Source organism: Sardina pilchardus, chromosome 15 (genome assembly GCF_963854185.1).
Source record: "Sardina pilchardus chromosome 15, fSarPil1.1, whole genome shotgun sequence".
Classification (NCBI taxonomy): domain Eukaryota; kingdom Metazoa; phylum Chordata; class Actinopteri; order Clupeiformes; family Clupeidae; genus Sardina; species Sardina pilchardus.
Window position 1 is genome coordinate 17,943,782 of NC_085008.1, and position 26,249 is coordinate 17,970,030.

The 26,249-nt window shown below is 47.1% G+C and overlaps 1 protein-coding gene across 14 annotated transcripts in view; it reads right to left on the reverse strand.

Annotated features, from left to right (window-relative positions):
* Positions 1-26,249, reverse strand: part of herc2 (HECT and RLD domain containing E3 ubiquitin protein ligase 2) — an 81,340-nt gene that overhangs the window by 17,103 nt on the left and 37,988 nt on the right. For 9 of the 14 annotated variants that reach the window (XM_062556377.1, XM_062556376.1, XM_062556370.1 and 6 more), the window contains 35 exons: positions 26,020-26,216; positions 25,337-25,567; positions 24,602-24,740; positions 23,317-23,463; positions 19,851-19,993; positions 18,985-19,252; positions 18,387-18,529; positions 17,944-18,042; positions 17,452-17,620; positions 16,983-17,144; positions 16,316-16,424; positions 15,595-15,734; positions 14,982-15,172; positions 14,478-14,583; positions 14,111-14,202; positions 13,459-13,634; positions 12,191-12,302; positions 11,543-11,624; positions 11,115-11,258; positions 10,926-11,016; positions 10,620-10,797; positions 9,944-10,025; positions 9,626-9,797; positions 9,135-9,279; positions 8,453-8,699; positions 7,811-7,982; positions 7,102-7,285; positions 6,376-6,519; positions 5,834-6,025; positions 3,281-3,434; positions 3,008-3,115; positions 2,768-2,899; positions 2,302-2,460; positions 800-918; positions 405-530 (listed from right to left, as the gene is read on the reverse strand). In XM_062556377.1, coding sequence (XP_062412361.1) covers positions 405-530; positions 800-918; positions 2,302-2,460; positions 2,768-2,899; positions 3,008-3,115; positions 3,281-3,434; positions 5,834-6,025; positions 6,376-6,519; positions 7,102-7,285; positions 7,811-7,982; positions 8,453-8,699; positions 9,135-9,279; positions 9,626-9,797; positions 9,944-10,025; positions 10,620-10,797; positions 10,926-11,016; positions 11,115-11,258; positions 11,543-11,624; positions 12,191-12,302; positions 13,459-13,634; positions 14,111-14,202; positions 14,478-14,583; positions 14,982-15,172; positions 15,595-15,734; positions 16,316-16,424; positions 16,983-17,144; positions 17,452-17,620; positions 17,944-18,042; positions 18,387-18,529; positions 18,985-19,252; positions 19,851-19,993; positions 23,317-23,463; positions 24,602-24,740; positions 25,337-25,567; positions 26,020-26,216 — 5,255 coding nt within the window. The remainder of the gene's footprint in view (positions 1-404; positions 531-799; positions 919-2,301; positions 2,461-2,767; positions 2,900-3,007; positions 3,116-3,280; positions 3,435-5,833; positions 6,026-6,375; positions 6,520-7,101; positions 7,286-7,810; positions 7,983-8,452; positions 8,700-9,134; positions 9,280-9,625; positions 9,798-9,943; positions 10,026-10,619; positions 10,798-10,925; positions 11,017-11,114; positions 11,259-11,542; positions 11,625-12,190; positions 12,303-13,458; positions 13,635-14,110; positions 14,203-14,477; positions 14,584-14,981; positions 15,173-15,594; positions 15,735-16,315; positions 16,425-16,982; positions 17,145-17,451; positions 17,621-17,943; positions 18,043-18,386; positions 18,530-18,984; positions 19,253-19,850; positions 19,994-23,316; positions 23,464-24,601; positions 24,741-25,336; positions 25,568-26,019; positions 26,217-26,249) is intronic. The other 5 variants (XM_062556381.1, XM_062556380.1, XM_062556379.1 and 2 more) reach the window with 3 other exon arrangements.

The window sequence follows — 26,249 nt, forward strand, 5'->3', positions numbered from 1 at the left end:
AATGGAATTCTCAGTTTATACAAAACAAACACACGTATAACCACACAATTCAAGGACTTTTCAGACGTCATTTTCCTTTGACTCACAAACCTGCATGGACCCAAAGGACACACACACACACACACACACACACACACACACACACACACACACACACACACACACACACACACACACACACACACACACACACACACACACACACACACACACACACACACACACACACACACACACACACACACACACACACACACACACACACACACACACACACACACACACGTGGCCTCAATGTATAGACCAGCACAAACCAGGGTCACTACTACTACAGGGTACATTTAAGAAAGGAAATACTGAGAAAACACATACACACACACACACAGTATTTCAAGTGTCTGTACCTTGAAGAAGGGACTGTGGAGCAGCTGTTTGCCTCCTCTGACGACCGGGTCCTCATATTCATACTGCCTCTGCAGTGCCTCAGGAAGGCCCTTCACAAGGGCGGCCAGCGCACTGCCCGTAAAACTCTGCCACACACACACACACACAATAGGGGAAAAAAGTGAGCCTTTCCTCATTTCAGCGCATATCTGCAGAATTTCCAGATAACGCTTTCAAACCTTGGGATTACGAATCCATTTGTATGCATTACAACCCAAATCATTCCAGATAAAAATGCATTGAAAAATTGGGACTCCAAAAACGTTTGCAAGCGCCCCGATTCTAGCGACATGGTTCCCGTCACAGTGAGGAGCGGATACTCAGGGTCAGTGGGAGGGGTATGGTGGGGACTCACCATGGGACGCGCCTCTCCCTCACTGTCCCCCAGCAGGCGGTTGATGTTGATGGACTGGCCGTACTCGGTGGTCAGCAGCTTACGCAGCCTCTGCAGCGCCCACATCCGGTGGCCAGCAGCTGGAGAAACAGAGGTGTTTAACGGTGATGTCCTGTTGATGACCCTACACTCCTGATACTACACGTAGCTTTTGCATAGGGAGGGAAAGTGAAAAACAGCGCCCCAAGCGGTTGCGTTCCTATCGAAGAGCAGCTCCAATGTTAAATCCCATAGACCGACTTTTCAAATAAATACTACGCAGCTATACCAGCGATCTTATCCACCAAAAATATTTTTCAGTCTGCATACTGTAATAATCTACTAACTGTGAAAATAGCAGACCATAGTTTGCCTTATTTTAAAAAAACCTAATTGCTCGTTTCATTTCATAAATGGACTACAACTACAAGTGACGTGACACCCTTCCACGACGTTACTCACCTAGCATGGTTTGTTTATTAGCCTGTTAGCTAGTTGGTTAGTTAGTAGACAATCACACTTACTGCCAGCTCTTGTGTGAGTAGGAGCACAACACAAGTTATCCCAACATAAAGGTAATTATCACGCGGTTTACATCGCTCTCTGTTATTACAAAAATATGTAAAGTCAGTTAAGCAAATTGCCGTTTTGATCAGTTGGAGATGAAGAGCCCAAACTGGTGACGTCAAATGCTACTGTAGCTAGCTACTGTAGTTCGTTATCACCATGTTACAAACAAACTCAAAACAATTAAACTGATCCAAAAAAATTAAGTATGACCACTAGAAGCAATAGAGCTGATGCATAGCATATTGAAGGCATTTAACTAAGTTCCCATCGTGGGCCGAGATATATTTTTTCTAAAAGAAAATCCCCTCCACTCCCGCTAGCCTCTAGGACGCAACCACTAGATGGTGATGAAATTACTTTCCCTCCCTATTGCTTTAGTTTATGTAAAGCATTTTGTTTATGACCTCTGTGTATGACATGCGCTAAATAAATAAACGTGACTTAACTGGACTCATGTCAATGTGGACCACTGCAAAGAGTGACATGGAGTGGTGGATAGCTTTCGGCTTGTTATTTTAGTTATTTAGTTTTCTACATATTCTACATGGTCTAGGTGAACGACAGTCTTTATTCTTTTTACTCTTAGAGGAAATCTGAAATATGAACTGAAAACTGGGTTACAGTTTTGTTGAAATGAGAATGTTCAGCATCACAGCAATCACAGCAGCAAAGGGCACTTGGAGAGCTGGGCAGAAAGGGTTGGAACCACTTCAGTGATCCTCAGCATGCCTCCACCACCACCTCACGCACGCGCGCACACACACACACACACACACACACACACACACACACACACACACACACACACACACACACACACACACACACACACACACACACACACACACACACACACACACACACACACACACACACACACACACACACACACACACACACACACACACACTTACCAAGAGCACTGAGCTGGGCACAGGCGGCCAGCGAGGCGGCCAGGCGCGGCACGATGCTCCGGTTGGAGGTGAAGTTGAGGCGGAAGTCCAGCAGACAGGTGACCAGGTCCATGGAGGGACAGGACAGGATGCAGCGGTCCGACAGCAGGTCTTTGGGGCCTGGGGGACGGGAGACGAGGAGTTACGCTTCTGTGCTCTGAAGAGTCGCTCATTTGTGAAGATCAGAAAGGTGAATGTGCAGAGAATCTGTGTGTGTGTGTGTGTGTGTGTGTGTGTGTGTGTGTGTGTGTGTGTGTGTGTGTGTGTGTGTGTATCTACATCTATATGTGTGTATTTCTTTCAACGGATGATTAGACGCGTGGTTGAACTGAAAGTTGGCGTGTATCAGAGTGTGTCACTGTGTGTCTGTTTTTAAATGCCAAATGACATTGAGCTCTGCGTCTGCGTGTGTGTCTGTGTCTCCTACCAGCAGCGGGCATGATGGGGTAGACGGTGAAGCGCCAGCCCCAGCCATTGACCGAGCCGTCACTGGTGAACTTCCACTTGAGCTCGTCTCCAGGGATACGCAGCTCACTGGACCAGTCAGACCACTCGCGTCCTGATGCACACACACAAGGACATCAAAGTGTTAACCACACACCCACACACACACAATCCCTTGCCAACAACAGACAAACCAACAAGTAAGATGATTAGGGCTGGTCACCTGATCGGACCGAGACGATCCTATTGGCTCCATCCATGATGGTCAGAGGGTCGTGTCGTCTCTCTGTTGAGCACTGCCTGTCAAACTCCACCCTCAAGCCTTCAGCACCTGAGGATACAGACCACTTGGTGTTACATGTATAGTCAAATATCTAGAATGGCATTATAACATATTGTGGCCTAAACTGACATGCTTTTATATGCAATCTGAGAGTAAGCATCTTAATAATCAATGTATGCCTGAGTGTGTGTGTGTGTGTGTGTGTGTGTGTACCTGGGATCTTGACCGTGCCGCTGGTGGAGGTGTCATCGGTGTAAGGGTGACTGCTCTCCACCACCACGGGCTGGGAGGAGAGACGGCCGCTCTGGGAGTCTGTCGCCACGTCCTCCAGCTCGGTTACACACAGCTCCAGCAGCATATCTGCCACCTGCAACGATACACACACGCACGGGATGAGTTCTATACACAGACTAAACAAGTATTACAAGAGCACTGATTTATAAGAGAGCGTCAGAGAAAGAGGTTTAGGCTTGGAAGGATGAAACATTTAAAAAAGTAATAAAAAAAAAAAATTAAACTAGAAATGCAATTCCAAGGAATTACCAGTGCATGAAAATGGCAAAAATGAAATGTAAAATATGATTGGCTCCCAGAATCCTGCAATCTGATTGGCTGTTGGAATCCTGCCATTTGATTGGCTCCCAGAATCCTGCAATCTGATTGGCTTCCAGAATCCTGCAATCTGATTGGCTCCCAGAATCCTGCAATTTGATTGGCTCCCAGAATCCTGCAATCTGATTGGCTGTTGGAATCCTGCCATTTGATTGGCTCCCAGAATCCTGCAATCTGATTGGCTCCCAGAATCCTGCAATCTGATTGGCTGTTGGAATCCTGCAATCTGATTGGCTCCCGGAATCCTACAATCTAATTGGCTGTTGGAATCCTGCGATCTGATTGGCTCCTGGAATCCTGCAATCTGATTGGCTATTGGAATCCTGCAATCTGATTGGCTCCCAGAATCCTGCTATCTGATTGGCTGCCAGAATCCTGCTATCTGATTGGCTGTTGGAATCCTGCGATCTGATTGGCTCCCAGAATCCTGCAATCTGATTGGCTGTTGGAATCCTGCAATCTGATTGGCTGTTGGAATCCTGCAATCTGATTGGCTCCCAGAATCCTGCAATCTGATTGGCTGTTGGAATCCAGCAATCTGGCTTTACCCGCTTAGAAATGCACCACGTTTTATTTTGTCTCACCATACTTGGTCGTGTGACTACTCGTGTAACTGTATTTTAATAGGGAAAACATGGAGGTGTTTGGTCACTTCGAACTTCATCTCTGTTTGGATCCTAATGAATGCATTGGGCTAGCTAAGTGCTATCAAAGTTGCGCCGCGCACCAGAGCCAGTGAGTACACGCATTGAAACGTCTTAATTAAGCAAAATAACATAGTTTAATATGAAAAAACAGTGAAGTGTTCCTTTAATTAATGCTCTGTTAAAAGCGTGACTTGTGGCTAAAACAGCAACTCGGTTGTGATATAAGCTGCTTGGTTGATAAATAAAGCACGGGAAGTTTCCCTCAAGTGTGACAAAGTGTTTGGAGTATCACAATATTTATGCTGGCTGTAGCCTAACTTAAGTTTAGATGAAGCAGTAGGCTATATTAGTTTCACAATTAAATAGGCTATGCGCTCTATGCACGGTGGTAAACATTTAAATGTTTTTACGAAATCACAACGTGTTTTGTGCATTTTCACAACAACGTTACATCCAGCCTTTTGCCTAGCAGACATGCTGAGGATAACAACTAAACCTTAACCTATGCCTGGCGTGTGCGTGTCAGCGCCCCATCTTTGGTAGGTACTAGCTATGCCTTGAGGGCTGGTTCCTTGTCTAAGTAACCTGTGGGAAAAAGTTTCTCAACCCCAGCTGTTTTAGCCCTATACATTTCATTGCTGCAGCCAGGGGCAATACAGTATGAACCCTGCAGTCCTGTTATTGTCCGTTTCCTTAGCCATGACATTTAGCCCAAATGGGCTCTGGTTAGCCTCAGACTCACTCACTCTATGACGGTGCAGTCAGACGCCTCCGTCCGCCAACGTATGCCTCATTTTGTCACATTTCCATAAACGCGAACTGATTGGTTAGTCAGTGTTCGAAAATTTGCATACACGGAATTTCATTGGCTGGCGCTTGCGCGATCCGTCAAAAGTTGAACATTTCTCAACTTTTTAGCGGAGGCAACGTATCTCAGGCAACGCATCGGACCCACAATTCAGTGCGGCATGAAATGAAGTCCAGCCAATGTAAAGTGAATGGGAAAACAACGGATGAAGCGTGTGACTGCGCCGTGAGGCTGCGCAATGCTAGTCATAGGATGTCGTGTGATGTTGCAATGTTAAATCTATGGGGAAATTTTAATAGTTTTTAATTCATAGTTCAAAAAATATAAAAGTTACAAAGTTGAAAAATACATAGTACATAAGTAAGACCTACGCAGCACAGTTTGAATGAAGTTTCTACGTTAAACGGTTTAAGCTGAATTAGACGCACAAAATCCATTAGAAGAAGAATAACAAGAAGATATCGGATAACAGTAGAATGCATTTTCATGCACTCTAATTAAACTGACATAAAACAGATAAAAAAAAAAACTATCACAACACAAGAGAAAAAAAGAGAGCAGACACAGGTGACCAGAAATAGCATGACAAGAAATAGCATGACAGGAACTAGCGTGACAGAAAAGGCAGAGATCCAATGAGAGAGAGATAAGCCGAGCGAGAGAATGATGGCCACTAGCCTGAAGCGTAGCGCGACGCACCTGTGGGTAGGCGGTGCCCATGCCGGACAGCACGGCGGAGAGCACCTCGCGGCCCTTGTCCCCGGCGCGCACCGACACGGCCAGCTTGAGCAGGTCCACCAGTACCCGCGTGTCGTCCGGCACCAGCAGACTGGTGAACTCGTCCAGGTACTGCGGCTCAGGACCCACCACTTTAGTTTGGCTTTCAGAGTCCTGAACACACACACACAGACACACACAGACACACACAGACACAGAGACACACAGACACACAGACACACAGACACACAGACACACAGACACACAGACACACAGACACACAGACACACAGACACACACACACACACACACACACACACACACAGAAACGCAATAAATACACATCAGAATAACAATGACTTAATTTACACAAAGCAAGCGTATTATTGATTGATTTAAACCCAAAACATAATGCAGCTGCTCCAACCTTCAAGACATAATACATTTATAGAGAGTAACATGCAGTTACTGCACACATTTATTTCTGTACTGTAACAAAAAGTTAAGCAGGACTGTGCACTGACCTCTTTGGTTTTAGTCATGGTCTCGGCGATGATGCTGGCGGCTCCGGGGTCATCGGTCACGGGGATGAACGGGCGGCAGGAGGCGGCCGAGGCGGAGGGGGTGATGGCGGACGAGGGGGTGAGCGCATCCTCAGAGGTGGTCACCTGAGCACAACACACCACACACAGCATTGGTGAGAGGATCACACACATATGGTATTAATCCTCTAAAGGCCTCGATCTCGCCCAGATGTATAGGGTGTAAAAGTCCGGCTCCAGAGAGTAAAAATCCAGCTACATTTCGGTTCCAACCATTCACTTAATCAGCCGATTCGAATGAGCACAATGTTTTAAGCCAGGTAGAGCAGCTGATTGGTGAAATCACATGTGTTAAGTCCACAGGTATAGCCAAAACATGGCAGGACTTTTACTTTCTGAAGCTGGATTTTTACATCTCTGATCTCACCCCTTACTTTCTTACACTCTTTGGCTTTTGTCATACTGATCATTTTAAAGCAGAAAAACTCCAACAAAACTATTTAAAAAAGACAAGCAACACTGACTTTTTGATTATTACATTTTGGATTTTTGATGCTGACAAATGATTGCCTCTATGCAAGTCTACACCATATATAAAACATCATACTGAGTAATATATAAACATCATCATTTGGATGAGATTAAGGACACGATTAGTGATGTCGGCCATCCGTGTGTCCCCAGCTCGTGTCTCTTCTGTGGGCTCACCTCCGTCCTCTTGTCCTGCCAGGGGTTGGGGCTCACGCGCTCCTCAACCTCCGGGGGCACTGGAGGGCCCTCGGCCTCGGAGGGACTGGACGCTGACGACACGTCAGAGGGGGGCACGGGCGAGCTGGACGGGCACTCCACTGGCATCATGGAGGCGGGCATCAGAGCACCCACCACGGCATCCCTGAGAGACCACACACACACACACACACATCAAAAGAGTGAAGAGGGCACCTGTCCTATCTCTCTACCCAGGGAGGGGAGATCACTCATGTACTTGAGGTGAATCCTCTGGTTCTATTCCCTTCAGGGCGAGTCGTTTGGGGTGTCTGTGTCTGTATGCAAATCTGTATGTGAAAATGTAACTAAACATGCAGCTTGACTAAAAGTGGGAGCGTAGGTGTGTATGCCTGGACCAGTAAGTGTGTGGCTGTGCCTGGCCCAGTGTGAGTGTGTGTTGCTGCCTGACTGGTTGGCAGGTAGAGGGGTGTGTGTGTGTGTATGAAAGTCTACAGTCTGACGATAGAGAGAGGGTGTGGGTAGGTGTCTGGGGTTGTGTCTTTGTGTGTCTTTGTGTGTGTGTGTGTGTGTGTCTTTGTGTGTGTGTGTGTGTGTGTGTGTGTGTGTGTGTGTGTGTGTGTGTGTGTGTGTGTGTGTGTGTGTGTGTGTGTGTGTGTGTGTGTGTGTGTGTGGAGGAGGTCAGGCTTACCTGGCATACATGATCTGCAGGGCAGAGAGCACGTGAGAGAGCGCCTGCTGCTTGGCCAGGTTGCCGTCCAGCGAGAGCAGGATCTTGGCCAGCGAGGGCCGGTTGGGCTTCACACTGCCCGGTCCACTCAGCTTGTTGCTGACGCACGACGGGTCACTGTCTGATGGCACACCTGAGTATGTGTGCACAGATAGAGGGATTTAGTCACTCACACACACACACACAGACCCAGACACAGACACACACACCACACAGTGAGGGGAGCTAAACAGGTGGAAAAAGACCTGGCAGTGAACTGTATCTCCTCTGTGACCGCAGAGTCACACACACAAACAAACAAACACACACACGGTGAGGGGAGCTAAAGAGGTGGAAAAACACTTGGCAGTGAACTGCATCTCCTCGGTCACACACACACACACACACACACACACACACACACACACACACACACACACACACACACACACACACACACACACACACACACACACACACACACACACACACACACACACACACACACACACACACACACACACACACACACACACACACACACACACACACACACACACACACAATTTGGTGAACAATTGAAGTCATGGGGTCATGAGGAACTAGACGGACGCTGCACTGCACCTTTACATCTGCCGCTCTCACCAAGGTACGAAGCCCCCAGCGAGTCCCGCGCCGTCTGGAAGAGCACGGGCTCGTGCACGGAGGGCGTGGTGACGTCCACGGTGGTCCAGGCCACGCTGTGCGAGGAGCCGCAGGCCACCCGCGTGATCTTCTGGCCCTCCAGGCCCTGCACCAGTGTGGGCTTGCGGTTGACCGTGGTGGTGCCGTTCCCCTGCTGGCCGTGGTCGTTGTCGCCCCACGCGAAAACCTGAAGGCGCACACACCAGAAGCTGCTTAGCATCTACGACTTATGTGCTGAAGAGAAGAACTTTCTAGGTATTCACCATTTATACACCTACTTGATAGACCAGATCAACATCAAGAACCACAGGCAAGTCAACATCACAGGCAAACATGATACTACTATTAAAGGCATGCTATGCAGTTTCAGGTATTTTTTGACAACACATTTTCAGGTGTATCTAGAGCTCCCCCTACAGATGTCTCCAGATCGGCAATTCTTAAAGTTGCATTGCTGGCTCTCTCGGGAGTGACCCGTTACGGCTATACTCTATGGCTATGCTAGGTGAATGATTGCCCTATTACAAATTCTTTAGGTTACATTAAGGTAAAAATCTTGCATAGTGCACCTTTAATTATATAATACCTAATAACTAATAATGTAAGTGCCTAGTTTGTTTACCTGTCCAGTTTCTGTGACAGCCAGGCAGTGTAGCGCTCCGACTGCTACGTGGATGATCTTCTTCCCCCTCAGGCCTTCCACCATCTGGGGCTTCCGCACGTGGACGTCAGTGCCATGGCCCAGCCTGAAGTAGTCTCCTTTACCCCTGGCACAGGATGTCAAGAGAGACACACGTCACTCACCACACAACACACAGGAAATACCACTTACACTGGATGTAGAAAGATCATGTTCAAATGTAGCCCAGTATTTTTGTAATCACTTCTTAAAAATGTCACATTCTACTGAACATGCAAAGACTCACTTTTAAAAGATATTTCATATACTGAATTTTGTCTGGACTTGAACTACAATACTGTACAACTTGATTTTTCGACTGTTGACATTTGTCTCACTATTACTTTGTAATTTCACCTAACTGTGTTACGCATATTGGCTCTGGATAGAAAGATACTGCTTGTTAATTTATCTGTACAGGAAGTAAGACTGACCATGTCCAGACGACTCCAGACTTGGTGAGGGCGAGAGAGAACTGGGCTCCACACTCGATCTGGCACACACTCTGACCGTTGAGCCTCTCGATGTTCTGGGGGATGTTGCAGCCTTCGCTGCCCCCTCGGCCCAGCTTCCCAAAGTCTCCGTCTCCCCAGGAGAACACCAGGCCTAGAAAAGCACATACACACACACACACACACAAAGGCAGGCAAACACACACACACACACACACAGGTTATAGGAATCGCTGGTGCATGAATAATCCTATTCAGAGGAGCAGAGACCGAGCTGGAGAAGAAGAAAACTGTCTGCACCTTCATCAGTGAGGGCGAGCGTCTGAGCGTCCCGACTTCCACACGCCACCTGCACCACACGGTGACCCAGAAGCACCTTCACCTGCGCACACACACACACACACACACACACACACTCAGTCTTTATGTGCACAACTAAGTCCAATCGATGCATCTTCATCTCCACATGTCAACCTACACTATAATGTACACATATACCAACATACACAGTGCATAATGTACCAACCCAGAGGATGTATTAGAATGCATGAATAATATGGCTAATAATATGAATAATAATAATGTGAATTTCTTGAATTTCCCCTTGGGGATCAATAAAGTATCAATAAAGTATCAATAAATGTATTTCTCTCTATCTATCTACAGTATCTATCTATCTATCTATCTACAGTATCTATCTATCTACAGTATCTATCTATCTATCGAATGGCTAGCCCAATCATCACTGTGGTGTTCAGCAGAGCAGCAGTGTTGATGGTCAGTGGGTTGCGTACCAGTTTGGGTCGGATATGAATAATAATAATTTGAATTTCTTGAATATCTTGAATTTCTTCTTGAATTTCCCCTTGGGCATCAATAAAGCATCTATCTATCTATCTATCTAATGAATGGCTAGTCCAATCATCACTGTGGTGTTCAGCAGAGCGGCGCTGTCGATGGTCAGTGGGGTGTGTACCAGTTTGGGTCGGAGCTGGGTGGTGTTGTCCCCGTGGCCCAGGCGTCCGTACTCGCCCAGTCCCCAGCTGTACAGCTCCCCGCTGGACGTGATGGCCGCACTGTGGGAGCTCCCGCACGCTATGTCCCGGATGCGCTTGGTCTTCAGCGCCTCCACCAGCCGGGGCTTATCACAGTTCCTGAGGGAGGGAGAGGGAGAGAGGGATGAGTGAGGAGTAATGCTGGGGAATAAAAACATGAAGAAAGAGGGTAAAAAGAGAGAGAGGGAGAGGGAGAGAGAGAGAGAAAGAAGGAAGAGGAATCTTACATTCTACTGAAGTGGCCCAGTTTGCCATCATCTCCTTCTCCCCAGGAGAACACCTTTCCATCCACTGTCAGAGCCATGGCATGACGCCCTCCTGTTTACACACACACACACACACAGAAAAAGAGGAGTGAGCATTTTCTTAATAACCAATTCAAAAGTGGCATACGCAGGCAGTTGTGCCCTACTCACCAGAGTGCACGGCCACCTTCTTGACCACGTAGTTGCTGAGGGCCGTGATCTGTCTGGGGATGGGGATGGTGCCGCTGGACAGACCCAAACCCAGCCTGCCGTTGGTGGCCTCGCCACACGCATACACCTTCCCCTCCGCGGTCACTGCAACACACAGACATGGGAGTTACTACTCGTTCTATTACTACTGCTGCTACCACTACAACAACAACAACTCCTCTAAAGTTGAACAAGACATAGAGTGAGACCCAGCACTGGACAATTTCAGGTTTTGAAGTAAAGTATATCAGTGTCACACATCAAAAGAAATGCACCATATCAAAACATCAAAAGAAGTGATGGGCATTACAAAAATCTCTAAAGAATAGTTTTTTTTGCTGTTTTTTCTCTATGTGTGTGTGTGTGTGTGTGTGTGTGTTCATACTGACCGGCGAACAGGCTCTTGGAGCCTCCAGCCACCTGCACCACGTTGAGCGCGGACAGCGTCTCGGAGAACGACGGCACTTTGATCTGGAAGGAGACACAAGCGCTTGAGTGGCTCATATACAGTAGGACAACCCAATAACCCAATACACCTCAACACAGCATACTCCAATACAATGGAAGAACATAACATATAGGACACCAGAACAGTGCTCTGACATGAAAGGGACGGAAACCAATGAAGAGGCTGTCGACAACCACTCATCCCTGCTCCTATATTTAGTTTCTGTCTAGTTCTAGAGACTAGACAGAAAATGTTGTATTTCTTTTCCATAGAGCAGCTCTTGTTTTGTATTCGGATGCCAGCCAGTTCTATCTGGTCCATGGTGTTCAAATTTCAAAACAAAACTTTGTGCTGCACTGACCGCCAAATCTGAAATGGGTGACTGACTCCTGGCATGAGGTTTGGCCAGATAATGACTGAAATGTCTCTTTTTGGATGAACAAGCTTTGTAATTGGCAGCCAGATTCAAAGCAATAAAATAATAATAAAAAAAAAGCACTAAAACACAAATCAAGCATGGCCGGGCATTCTTAATAGCTGCGTCAGGTCAGAACTGACCATGCGGGACCATCCGTAGTCCACAACTCACCTTTGACCCCTTGAGCCCTCCAAGCTGGTCCTTATCGTTGAGGCCCCACACAAACACTTTGGTCCTGATGGTGGCGGCCGACTCCAGGCCCGATGACCTCTTCCTGGCCAGGCTGAAGGGGGGGGGGCAAACGAGAGGAAGACAAGGAGGACAACAGGTGAGATGGGATTATGAAGGACAGTACAGTGAGGGAGGCCGCTGAGGGCCCAGAGAAGGGCCTCGTTATCCCACCACCACCACCTCTCATTCCTGCTCAAGGAGTTACAGCCCATCTCTCTCTCTCTCTCTCTCTCTCTCTCTCCATCTGTCTTTCTCTCTGTCTCTCTCTCTATCTCTTTCCACCTTCTTACCTATCTCTCCCACTCTATAGACGACTAATGAGAACTGATGCCAATTTTAGCTGCAGGCAGGCTGGAATGAGTTGTGCTCTCTAAGCACAAAGCCTTCACTTGACATGTATTGCCGCCATGACACAGCTGTAATGGCTTGGCCAAGGGTACAGTGGTGGAGGTGTGTGAGTGTGTGTGTGTGTGTTTGTCTGAGGAGAGGGGATGTTAATCCAGCTGAGGCCGGAGATGTTCCTCAGATGGGTCTCAGCACGGCGCAGCCGGAAGCCTCTCTGATCTACCCAGCTTAAGAGGCCTTAGGAGTCTCTGTGATTGTCCCTGGTCAATACACCACACACACACACACACACACACACTCTCTCTCTCTCTCCATCATCAGACTGTAGACTTTCATCTATGCAGGCTAATTTGCATTATAATGGAACTCCTTATAGCTGGCACACTACTGACAGGACTGCTGCCAGACATGTACAATGAGAAGCTATTGGCAGAGACACAGACACAACGTTACAATCAATGCATGCACAACACACACACACACACACACGCACACACATACTCCCACTTCATTGTCAATCTGGGAATTTTCATCAATACATCTTGATTTACATAATAATAGAACATCCTCCTTCCAGTTGACAGGCTACTGTTAGAGCTTCCAGACATTCAATAAACAGCCACAGAGTAGGCATACAAAGAGAGCCAAAACATTACTGTCAATGGCCACATGCAGTAGTAACCACGCACAGGCTCTCACCACACATAATTCAGACTAAGACACACACACACACACACACACACACACACACACACACACACACACACACACACACACACACACACACACACACACACACACACACACACACACACACACACAGACACACACAGACACACACAGACACACACACACACACACACCTTCCAGTGGCCGTCTTGTCGTCTTCTTCCTCCTCATTGTCCGAGGCCAGGAAGGGCACAGTGGCCAGGTCCTCGTCCTCAGCGCGGATGCGGCCCACGATGGCCAAGCCGTGGATCTTACAGTCGATCCCAGAGCTACGGCACTGCTTTATGGCTATCTCTATGTACCTGTGAAACTACACACACACACACACACACACACAAACAATCATCAATATCTGCCAATATCTGCCATTGTGTGTGTAATTGTGCACATTTGCTGGCTATCGCTACGTATCTGTGAAAAAACTCACATAGAACACACAGACCAATAATCCAACATCTGCCAACATTGTGTGTGTATTTGTGCACATTTGCTGCCTATCTCTACGTACAGTATCTGTGAAACTACAAACACACAGACCAACTATCAACACCTGCCAACATTGTGTGTGTTAATTGTACACATTTGATGCAAACAGCTTAGTCCCAAATTCTGTCCTCCACCTCCATCTGTTCTGTCCACCACCACAATAATACTTAACACACCTTTCCATCATGACCGAAATGGACTGAATTGCAACTGCGTTGAATGGAGCGGTCCTTCATGCTTCACTAGGACTGTACAGGACATATGAATAGTATCAGGGAGTGTTTCTTTTTTGAGACCAACCTCAGTGCAGTCGTTCAGGAGAGAAACAGTGGTGTCGGTGGAGTTGATGTTGATGGTCTTCAGCTCGATCAGGTTATTCAGAGAGCTTCCACCTGGAACAGCAACAACACCACAGATCATACTGTAAATATAATAGAGTTCATTGTCTTTTCTGTCGCAAATGTTAGCGGTCTTTGTACTTGTGACCGATTGACAACTCAACAGAAATACATTGACCAAAACAAAGAGGGAATGGAAAAAAAAAGGGAATGAACTCCACTCATCCAGAACCTCTGTGTAAGTAAATGTAGGACGCACGCACGCACGCACGCACGCACGCACAAGCACACACACACGATGAGGAGTGAGGTGTGTTAGGAGCACCCACCAGAGATGACCACTAGGGAGGGCATGTAGCTGCTGTCGGCAGGGTCCACCATCATCTTGAGCCGGTGCACCAGCACGTCTGGGAAGAGCTCCAGCCGGATCCAGTGCTGCGGGGGGGGAAGAGAACAAGTCTATTTCAGTGCTGATGCTGGGCTGGGTGCTTTACACTACATCACCCCAGAAACTCACAGTAGTGTGTGTGTGTGTGTGCTCACAGTCCACATGATGGGGACGTCTAGAGATTGACAGTTTGAATCCGTAAAATACATCACTACAACCCCAAAATTTGATTCCCTAATGGACATTTAAAATAACCTCAGGTTCACCTGGAGACGTCTGAGTAGACTACAAATATCTGTGTGTCTGTAGGACATAATGCAACTTCTGCATTGCACAATTAAACATCTACAGTAGAACACAACTAACTGCAGTGAATAACTGTAAGCATGTATCCCAACTGCTCTTCCTCCTCCTGGTGTCCAGGTATCCTCTGCGTCCTCCTCACCTTTCCCTGGGAGCCGGACGACTGCCAGCACAGCTCGCTGGAGTCGATGAGGCGCGAGGCCTGGTTGACCGAGGACGACACGTTGAGGCTCTTGACCACGCGGGCCCACTCGTCGATCAGCATGCCCCGCTGGCTGCTGTGGTGGCGCTTCAGCTGCTTGCCCGAGCGTCCGCTGAAGGCCGGAGACTGACCTGAGGTCAGAGGAGCACAGGGTGGGAGACGGATTAATATAGGGTTTACTCCAAACTGAAAATTCAACATAATTAACATCAACGTACCAGCAGAATCTGGTTTGTATTTTTTGTAGTACAGGGTGGGAGATGGATTAATATCAGACCAAAGACTAGACGAAATAATATTGGAAGTGTCCTGATAGATCTCCATATTTTGCATTACCACTCTGACTTTGCTTTAATAGAAATATTCAAAAATACTGTACATACTTTTAGAAACTGTTGTCAAAATCAGACCGAAGCAAACCACTACATCTAGACAGAAACTGCTACCGAAGATTTCAAGGAATGACACACTACACCACCTCTATGTCATGTGCCATGAAGCGAAATGGCACATTTGTAACCCAGCAGGGGGACTGAAGCAGCGGGGGACTGACCTGGCTCATTGATCCTGCCAAAGGAGTGTCTGCTGTTGTGCTTGCGTGTTTTGAAGCAGTTTTCACAGAAGTCAAAGTCATCACAGTTCCTGCATTTAAACCTGGGGCCGTTGATGGGGAACATCTGGCAGCCATCACATCTACACCACAGATTAAAAAAACAAATTAAAAAAAAACATCTCTTTTAAACAGACATTCATAAATTGGCACCCACAAAGCAAAGGAAACGAGCCTGGACTCTCAATGCCCATCTATAAACTGGATGCTTATGTAGAATGATTTTGAATGTTAAAAAGTTAAAATGTATATATTTTATTAGTTGATGCCCCTGGATATTCGGACAGATTTTTTCTACCAACAAGGAACAAGCTCTTGAATGGGTCTGTTCAAGATTCTGTGAACCTTAAATTGTGCTATTGTGCGAACCAGCACACATTTCCACCAATTTTCCATCAAAGGCGGATGTTGAACAATGCACAATGGAAGTAAACAGAAGATGGTGGATCACATTGATTCCTTTCCTCTCTAAACTCTACAATAACATCACCCATTCCAACTTACAGTAAAAAACAAAAAAATGCTTTTTCAGCTGGGAACCATCTGTTCAAGTTCAGACCAATTTACTTTCAATCAGAACGCTCTAAACCAGTTCAACATCTGGAGCATGAACCAGAACAGAGCCCACTCCATGTTGGCGGAGAGGGGGTTGCCAGAGGCGTACCTGACCCCTGGATGCACACTGGGGACTAGCTCCATCTCCGACAGCAGGCCGGTCCAGTGCGACTGCTGGGGGAAGTCCACAATCACGTCCTTTCCATTGGCACTGAACGCTGCACAGAGAGGACAGGAGAGGAGAGGAGAGGACTCACCATCAGAGCACAATGTCCTGGGGCTAATGCTACATAACAGCTAAAGAATGGTGGGAATGGGGCTAATGCTAAAGAATGGTGATTACCAATACATTTATCAACACATTCATAACATACACAGACAATCAATGGGCTTACTCCTAACTGAAAATTCAACATAGTCAACATCAACATACCAGCAGAATAACATCTGGTTTGTATTTTTTGGAAAATGGTAATAGTGTTAACATCACTGTTGATACAGTGCAACTCATTTGTAGAAATGGTCTCTATACTATGAGAGTGTATGGTATAGTATGGTGTCGTATAGTACGGTATGTGCTCTGATTCTGTTGGATAACTGCCATGCATGCACTGACAAAACTAAGCTTTTTTTATGGGTGGCAACTAGCATGAGGCCAAACTGACAAAGCCCTTTATTCAGGTTATGATAGTGTACTACGATATCCAATAATGCTTATGGATCTATTTTGCTCTCTGCTTAAAAGGAGATACAGGAAGCACGGAGCAGGCTTGTACCTTTGACCACGCCCACACTCCTGTGTGTGACGGAGCCCCACTTGTACTTGGGCGTGGTGACGGACGGCTTCACCCGAACCTTGTCTCCAATCTTGATGTGAGACGGCGAGCTCTGAGGAGGAAAGCCTGGGGAGGAAAGGCAGGAAAAGGATAGTACGCCATCTAGTGGACGGAGTATCGCAAAATTAATCAACTGTTACTAATTATGAAAACTACAAATGCTACTTTTATGATGACAATTCTGTAACAACTATAAAGTACATTATTAACAACTTAATAGCACACAATTAATATACTATATCTCTTGATATTTCTTGTTTGTTAATAACTGAATCTTCATGTTAATCTTAACAGTAATTCACTGCTTTGTCACTGCTTTTGAGGACCAGTTTCATCTGGATCTGGCAACCTCATCGCTGTGTGTGGTGTGAGTGTGAGGTGGCGAGGTGGCGAGGTGGCGTTGGCGTACCCAGTAGCTCGGTGTGGATGTAGCGCACCCAGTAAGTTCCCCCTTTCTGCTGCCAGTCACACTGCACGTTCAGGTCGTGCAGGCCGTCCCGGTCCAGCTTGATCACCTTCCCCACGTCCCCCTCGTACACCTCCTCATACGTCCGGCAGCACTTCACCATCATCCCCACCTGGACGCAGAGGTAAGAGGTCAAAGCCGAATATAACTGGTGCAATTATTGTCGTAGCAATGAAGTTACAAGATCGTTGCCATAACGACAAGTTAGTGGTGAGACAGGTGAGAGAGTCCAGATGTGGTTTTCAATGATTTAATCAATACATGAATAATCAGCCAGCAAGAAAGAAAGAAAGAAAGAAAGAAAGAAGGAAAGAAGGAAAGAAGGAAAGAAGGAAAGAAAGGAAGGAAGGAAGGAAGGAATGAAGGAATGAATGAAGGAATGAATGAAGGAATGAATGAAGCGAGGGAAGGAGGGGGGAAGGAAAACAATCGTACCTGAATATTCTCTCTGACATACACTGCATAGTCGTCGTTACTCTGGAAGTCAGACCTCTTCTTGAACGTCTGGCTCTCTGTCACCACCACACCAGGAGGCTAGAAAGGACAAGATCACACAACTATAAAAAAAACCTGTCAAATCTGTGAAATAACACATGGAGGTGAGTCTGACAGACTGACACACACACAGGAATTGGCGAGCCCTTGAGTGAAAGAGTGAGAGTTCACACACTCACTCTCTCACACTCAAGACTCTCACTAAATTACTTGGGCTACAGAGTGTCCTGCTGATTAAACATCAGGTGATGTTCCCCACTGTCCTGATGTTTGTGTTTAAACATGCAGGCTTCCCCTGAGCTTGGCGCTGCTTCAGAGGGGAGAGAAACTGGCGCTGACTGTGAGGGGAAAGACGGAGCGTTACGGAAGGTTCTGGAACCCACCACGGGGAAGGCAGGCTCGGGCTCCTCCAGCTCCTCCAGCACCTCCTCGTCCGAGTAGTCGTCCGACACCGTGTCTGCGTCCGACACCTCCGTGATGTGCACATCAGGGTGGTCCAGCAGCCAGCCCACTAGAGCCTCCACACCTGCAGCACACACACACACACCAACATATCAATAACGAAAAGACATGCCTGGCATACCACATGTAGTGTATAAACCACATCTGTATGGTGGCCTAGTCCAGGCTTCAGAAGAATGATCATTAACTTACAGACTTCACATCAGTTTGCATTTAAGACGATATAATAATAATGTCATTCTGATAACTAAACAACACATGATAGAAGTCTCTTAATTTACAAAGTGTTTACAGAGCTACTCCAATGTCATTGTGCCATACTGTGAAGGAAATCCGCTACACCATGAGCTCCAAATAGAATTTTATGTACAGTAACATTTCGAACGTTACCACTTCATCAGACACCGGACCGGTCACTTCCTCCTCTTATTTTGTTATGCCCAGTTCACCCAGAACCCAATTTTGTTTTTAATTTGGACGTGCGTGCTTGATTGGCATTCTGATTGTGCCCCACTGTACCTGGCACTCCAGAGGTGGTGCCCGTGGTGCCGGAGAGGGACTTGAGGGCGAACTCTACGTTCTTCCTCTGGAAGCCCATCTCCATGAGCTGCAGCACGATGGGCAGGGGGGGCACGGGCGACGTCTTGGGCTTCTTCTGCTTGGGCGGCCGCACGTGCTGCACCGTCACCGGCGTGGTGGCCTCGCTCGAGCTGCTGTCCTCGAACAGCGGGGACGAAGGGTGCGTGGACTCCACCGCCAGGTACTGGCACACGGCTAGAGCCGCCGCCTGACAAACACACACACACACACACACACACAGACGGACCACACAGCACACAAAGCAAATTAGTATGTGTACTACTGCTGTTTCTCATTTGCGTCATCTATTGTATAATTAAGTGTAATTAAAGGGCATGTCAGCATACATAAAAGTTTGCAATATGCAAACTAGAGGTATGTAACTTTTTATGTTATTCTTCCCATGCTGGATAAGAGCCCTTGAGTCCTTGAGTATTCACTATACCCTATACACTATACACTATTTGCCACACAGAACCAGACATGGAGCATAAAGAGAGAGTGCAGCAGCATGCTGAGCTTCACTACCTGCCTGTCCGAGATGGCTTTGATGGGGGAGGACAAAGACGGAATGGCAGGCAGTTTCCACTTAAAGTGTGTATGTATGTTTGTATGCCTTTGTGTCTATCAGTGTGTACATACAGTATGTGTGTTAGCATGTGTGTCTGTCTATGTGTCAGTGTGTGTGTCTGTATCAGTGTGTGTCTGTGTCTGTCTGTGGGTGTGTGTATGCTTGCGTGTGTGTACTCTAAATATGTGTGTGTGTGTGCATGCGTGTGTGTGTGTATGTGTGCGTCTGAGCTGACCTCGAGCTCCTGCCTGTCGAAGATGGCCTTGATGGGGGAGGGCTGCGTGGCGGCGGCCAGCAGCTGCTGCAGCAGGATGAGGGGGGGCAGCGGGCCCTCTGGAGACAGGTCCCCCACGTCAGGGGACGACACCGCCGCCTCCTCTGCACACACAACACACACACACACAAGAGCACACACGGTCAAGATCACACTCATACTGTAGCCCCTCTGCACACACAACACGCAACACTGCAGACGTTCAAGTTCACACAACACACAAGACCACACACGCTCAAGTTCACACTCGCATCACTCTGGACACACAACGCACATGGTCAAGTTCACACTCATATCCCTTTGGACACAAAACATACAAGAGCACACATGTTCAATATATATATATATATATATATGTACAGTGCCTATAGAAAGTCATCATACCCTTTTGAAATAGTTACTTTTTTTGTCTTACAGCCTGAAATCAAAACCCATTTAAAAAAAAATCTTTTCCAGTTTTATTAACAAATTTAGCTGTACAACATCAAAATAATGAAAAAAAAAGTAAACAGTTCTGAAAATTAATAAAAAATGAAAAACTAGAATAATAGGGTTGGAAAAGTCATCATACCCCTGACTTAATACTTTGTAAAGCTTCCTTTGCTTTCATTACAGCCATCAATCTGTTTGGATATGTCTCTATTATAGCTTTGCACACCTAGATAGGGGAATATTTGCCCAATTTTCCGTACAGAAATGTTAAAATTTAGTCAAATTCTGTAGGGAATGGCGATGGACTGCTCTCTTCAAGTCAATCCACATATTTTCTATAGTATTTAAGTCAGGGCTCTGACTTTGCCACTCAAGGATATTCACCATCCTATCCTTAAGCCACCGCTTTGTTCTTTTGGCAGTATGTTTAGGATTATTGTCGTGTTGCAAGGCGAATGACCTCCCCATCCTCAGCTGTCTAGGAGAGGGACGCAGGTTTTCCTTAAGAATGTGGGTGTACTTGGCAGCCTCCATTTTCCCTTCTATCCTGACCAATTGCCCAGTTCCCGCTGAAAAGAAACATCCCCACAACATAATGTTGCCCCCACCATGCTTCACACTAGGTATGGTGTGTTTTGGGTGGTATACTGTGTTGGTTTTCGCCAAACATTGTGCTTGGAGTTCAGTGCAAAAACACATCTGGAATATTCTGCTATCATGTGGAAAAAGCTTATATGGTCAGATGAGACTAAGATCGAACTTTTTGGAGACTAAGATTGAAGTTTTTGGACTGAGCTCCAGGCGCTAACCAAACACAGTATACACACCCAAACACACCCAAACCACACCATACCTACTTTGAAGCATGGTGGGGGCAACATTATGTTTTGGGGATGTTTCTCTTCAGCGGGGACTGGGCAATTGGTCAGGATAGAAGGGAAAATGGATGCTGCCAAGTACACCAAAATTCTTGAGGAAAACCTGCGTCCCTCTCCTAAACAGCTGAGGATGGGGAGGTCATTCGCCTTCCAACACGACAAAAATCCTAAACATACTGCCAAAAGAACAAAGCAGTGGCTTAAGGATAGGATGGTGAATATCCTTGAGTGGCAAAGTCAGAGCCCTGACTTAAATCCTATAGAAAATATGTGGATTGACTTGAAGAGAGCAGTCCATCGCCATTCCCAACAGAATTTGAATACATTTTAACATTTCTGCACGGAAAATTGGTCAAATATTCCCCTATCTAGGTGTGCAAAGCTATAATAGAGACATATCCAAACAGATTGATGGCTGTAATGAAAGCAAAAGGAAGCTTTACAAAGTATTAAGTCAGGGGTATGATGACTTTTCCAACCCTGTTATTCTAGTTTTTCATTTTTTTTATTAATTTTCAGAACTGTTTACTTTTTTTTCATTATTTTGATGTTGTACAGCTGCATTTGTAAATAAAACTGGAAAAGATTTTTTTTTTAAAATGGGTTTTGATTTCAGGCTGTAAGACAAAAAAAGTAACTATTTCAAAAGGGTATGATAACTTTCTATAGGCACTGTATATGTGTGTGTGTGTGTGTGTGTGTGTGTGTGTGTGTGTGTGTGTGTGTGTGTGTGTGTGTGTGCTGTTGCAAGTATGTGTGTGTGTGTTTGTGTGTGTGTGTGTGTGTGTGTGTGTGTGTGCGTATATACTGATGCACACACATCCTTGCATCAGCACTAATACAGCCTTCTTCAAGCAGAAGAAAACAGGTGGTGATTATTAGATACTCATTGGGTAAAAATGATAACAAGCTCTAATATTGACATTTACTTGATGAAAATCAATTTAAAAAGGCCATCATTTTTAAAAGGTCAGTACTTTTGACATATGCTTTACCCTCTCTATTCATGGGTCTCATCATGTCCCTTTCCACAGGTGTATAAAATCAAGCACCTTGATTATGAATGCAGTATGCATGGTGCTTGATTAATACACCTGTGGATAGGGACCTGATGAATAAAAAGCACACAGAGAGATTACAGAAATGTGCAACATAAATACACTACATGGGTCTATTGAACGACTAGAATGCAGTGCCAGGGTCTACAGGCAGGGGGCAGTGTTGAGCTATAGCAGAGCGCCCACAGTGGAGGTGTAAATCTCTGAGTCCATCTAGAGCAGGTCAAAGCTCATCGGGTACCTCTGAATCATCACTATAATGTTAACGCCGGTGCAAATTAGTGACAGCTGCAGGGTGTGTGTATTCACATCAGTTACAGACGCTCACCCACACACACAGACAGACTGGGCCGTCTGCGTACTGCTGTGTGAGCAGACTGCATGGGGGAGAGAAGGGAGTGTGTGTGTGGGGGTAAGGTGGTGGGGAAAAACATGTGGGCGGGAGGGAAGCGTTGGGGGTTAGAAGAGTGGAGGAAACAAGGAGAGAAAGTGAAGAGCGAAAAAGGGCAATAGAGTAAAAGTGAGAGGAAGCGAGAGAGTGAAAGTGAAAATGTGGGAAAAAAGTAGGAGAGGAAAGAATATGTGGGAGGAAAAGAGAAAGTATGAGAAAGGAAGGAAAAGGAGGAAAGGTCACATGTGACGAGTGTGTGTGTGTGTTTCCTGTATTAAGATGAACAGGGGCGAGTAAAGGCAATCATCCACACTGCCTCTCTGTGTGAGAGAGATATAGATAGAGATAGAGATGTGTGGTGTGCGTGCGTGTGTGTGTGTGTGTGTGTGTGTGTGTGTGTGTGCACACTCGCATGTTAGAGCGAGAGACAGAGAGAGATGTGTGGTGTGTGTGTGTGTGTGTGTGTGTGTGTGTGTGTGTGTGCGCGCGTGTGTGCGACAGAGAGAGAGAGAGAGAGAGATGTGTGGTGTGTGTGTGCGCGTGTGTGCAACAGAGAAAGAGAGAGAGAGTGTGTGTGTGTGTGTGTGTGTGTGTGTGTGTGTGTGTGTGACCAAGACAGAGACACAAGGTACATGTGTGTATGTGTGTGTGTGTGTGTGTGTGCTCACCGCTGGGCGTGGGCCCGGGCTCCAGTACTGCTGGCTGGGAGAGGATCTGCCGGAGCTGGTCCTGGTGGGAGAGCAGAGCCCGCGCTGCCTTCAGGATGTACAGCCTCAGCTGCTGGCACCGCAACAGGTGAATGTCCACCTGGTCCGCTGTTAACGGGCGCACACACACACACACACATACACATTTGATTTCTTTATCTGAATCCGATTCACATACTCTCAGAGATGATACAGCTTTGACATTCAAGGGTACATATAAAGCATCGCCTACACCATATAGCAGGACTGCCTATAACAGCTGAGAGACGAACAGACACACACACACTACAAGTTTGCTCTACAAGTTCAAACCATCTATAGATGGGCCTCCACACACACAGACTATACATTCATATCATCCATGCATCCATATCACCTATAGATGGAACTTTAAACACACACACACACACACACACACACGCACGCTCTTGGCCTTGCTGTAGCCATGGCAACATTTCCTTGAAGCCGTCCCGCGTCACCGAGATCAACTAACCCATCTGCCCATCTCTGCGTGATGATGCGCACGACCCCACAACGCATCACCACCCTGCTGCCCGTGAACAGGAAGTGCAGGCGGCTGGCGTTTGTTTGGCTTGGCTCAGTGAGCCAAGTGGAGTCAAGTGGCACACTTCCTGCTCGCACGGCTGGACAGGAAACCACACGGCCCCCTTTCACACGTGTGGAGCATCATCTCATGGTCCTGATCTCCGATGATCAGCCTTTTTTAACCAGCCAGCTAATCCCTACAGCACCAACAGGGTTAATGGGCTCCGGTTTCCGTTTACTGAGGACCACCCTGTTATGTCCGGTGTCACGGAGGATTGTTTACACTAGAATACAGTGCAAACACTAGAACGCCTGAGAATGAGCCATTTTTATGAGGGAATGAGCGAGCGAGCAAGCATTGAATGGGAGTGTGTGTGCATGCACATGTGTGTCTGTGTGTCTGTGTGTGTCTGTGTGTGTCTGTGTGTGTCTGTGTGTGTCTGTGTGTGTCTGTGTGCGTCTGTGTGCGTCTGTGTGCGTCTGTGTGCGTCTGTCTGTGTCTGTCTGTGTCTGTCTGTCTGTCTGTCTGTGTCTGTCGGTCTGTGTCTGTCTGTGTCTGTCTGTGTCTGTCTGTGTCTGTCTGTCTGTGTCTGTCTGTGTCTGTCTGTGTCTGTCTGTGTCTGTCTGTGTCTGTCTGTGTCTGTGTCTGTCTGTGTCTGTCTGTGTCTGTCTGTGTCTGTCTGTGTCTGTCTGTGTCTACCTGGGAGTCCTCGGCTGAGGGACTTCTTCATGCGCTGCTTCTCCAGCTTGCTGCCCGCCAGGTTGACCAGCTGCGCCCAGACGCCCAGCATGGGGTCGGTGAAGGGCAGGTTCTGCACGCTGAACGCCACCACCGGCAGCTGCGCGGAACAGAACAGAACGGAACGGAACACAGCACAATGCACAGAACACTTGGTCAAGGGAACGCGCTTCCACAAGAGAACACAATGCACAGAACAGTTACTCAAAAGAACACAGTTGCATAAGAGAACACAATGCACAGCGTGCTTGCTGAGAGAGAGAGCACAATGGCCCATGTGTTGGAAGGCTGGAGCCATGAAGGGGAGAACTAGTTACGCCTTACATAAGTTACGTGACCTAGTGCAAACACACGTTCTGCTACTTAGCGGAAAATGACCTAGTTCATGTATAAATGAAAGCCTTACATAGGTGCTACAGTACACGTATAAACATGCTAGTGTGTGTGTGTGTGTGTGTATGAAAGAGAGAGGCAGTAGAGTGTGTGAGTATGTGTGAATGTGTGAAAGGGGAGGGGGGATGGTGTTTTTTTCCAGAACTTGTGTGTTGGTTGTGTGACTGTGTGCTTGTGTGTGTGTGTGTGTGTGTGTGTGTGTGTGTGTAAGTAAGAGAAGAGGGGGAGATATTGTGTGCTTTTCCAAAGCTTGGTTTGTATGTGTGCGTGTGTGTGTGCACATTTGTGTGTGTGCGTACTGACCGGTTTGAGCTGGCTGAGCAGGCAGACGCGGCACACCCTCATCTCGTGGAACTGCACGGTGATGCGGCCCTTGGGCGTGATGCGCGTGACCGTGCCCTCGCCGTACTCCTCGTGCTGCACCTGCCCGCCCAGCCGCAGGCGCCCGTCGATGCCCCCGATCACCGCCAGCACCGCCATCAGGCTGCCCACCACCGGACCCTCCGCGTCCGGGAAATACTCCTCCAGCATGGTCTGGAAATGGGCCAGAGAGAACAGGTTCTGTTACTGATGATGGAGGACCGATAATTGATGTTTATTTGTAAAAAAAACAAACAAACAAAAAAGGCAACTGAACTATGCTTCCCTGCTCAAAACAAATTTTATTGCACAGAGTGAAAGGACTGCAACTCGTATGGAGTGCGTTTCCCATTGCGTTGCAATGCAATTTCCCATCGCCAACCAACTAAGTTGCTAACAGTTTAGCAACTATGGTTTTGGGAAACGCACCCCTGGTTGGATGGCTTATTGTTCAACAGGATATTACACTATTTTGTAACTGTATATCCTGAGCAGTATTTGAGGCTGACCTATTTGGGTGTCTGACACATAAAAGATTAGGGGATAATGTCTGTCTGTCTGTCTGTCACGTAAACAACGTGAGTGATGTGGGCCTAGGGGGCCTAGGGGTGAACTGGGCTTCTTACTGCTTCTGGGTGTCTGCCTGCCATGACATCGGCAATGCCACTGAGCTGGGAGTTGATGTACTCGTTGATGAGGCCATTCCATTGGTTGAGTGAGTGTAGGGTGCGCAGCACTGCCACGATCTCCTCTGCCAACGTGCTGCTGTGAGTCGCTGTCAGAGAGGCCTGGGGGCGGGACTTCCTGCGACGCAGCGAGCCCTCTGGAGAAGGTGAAGAGAGAGCAGACAGGATGC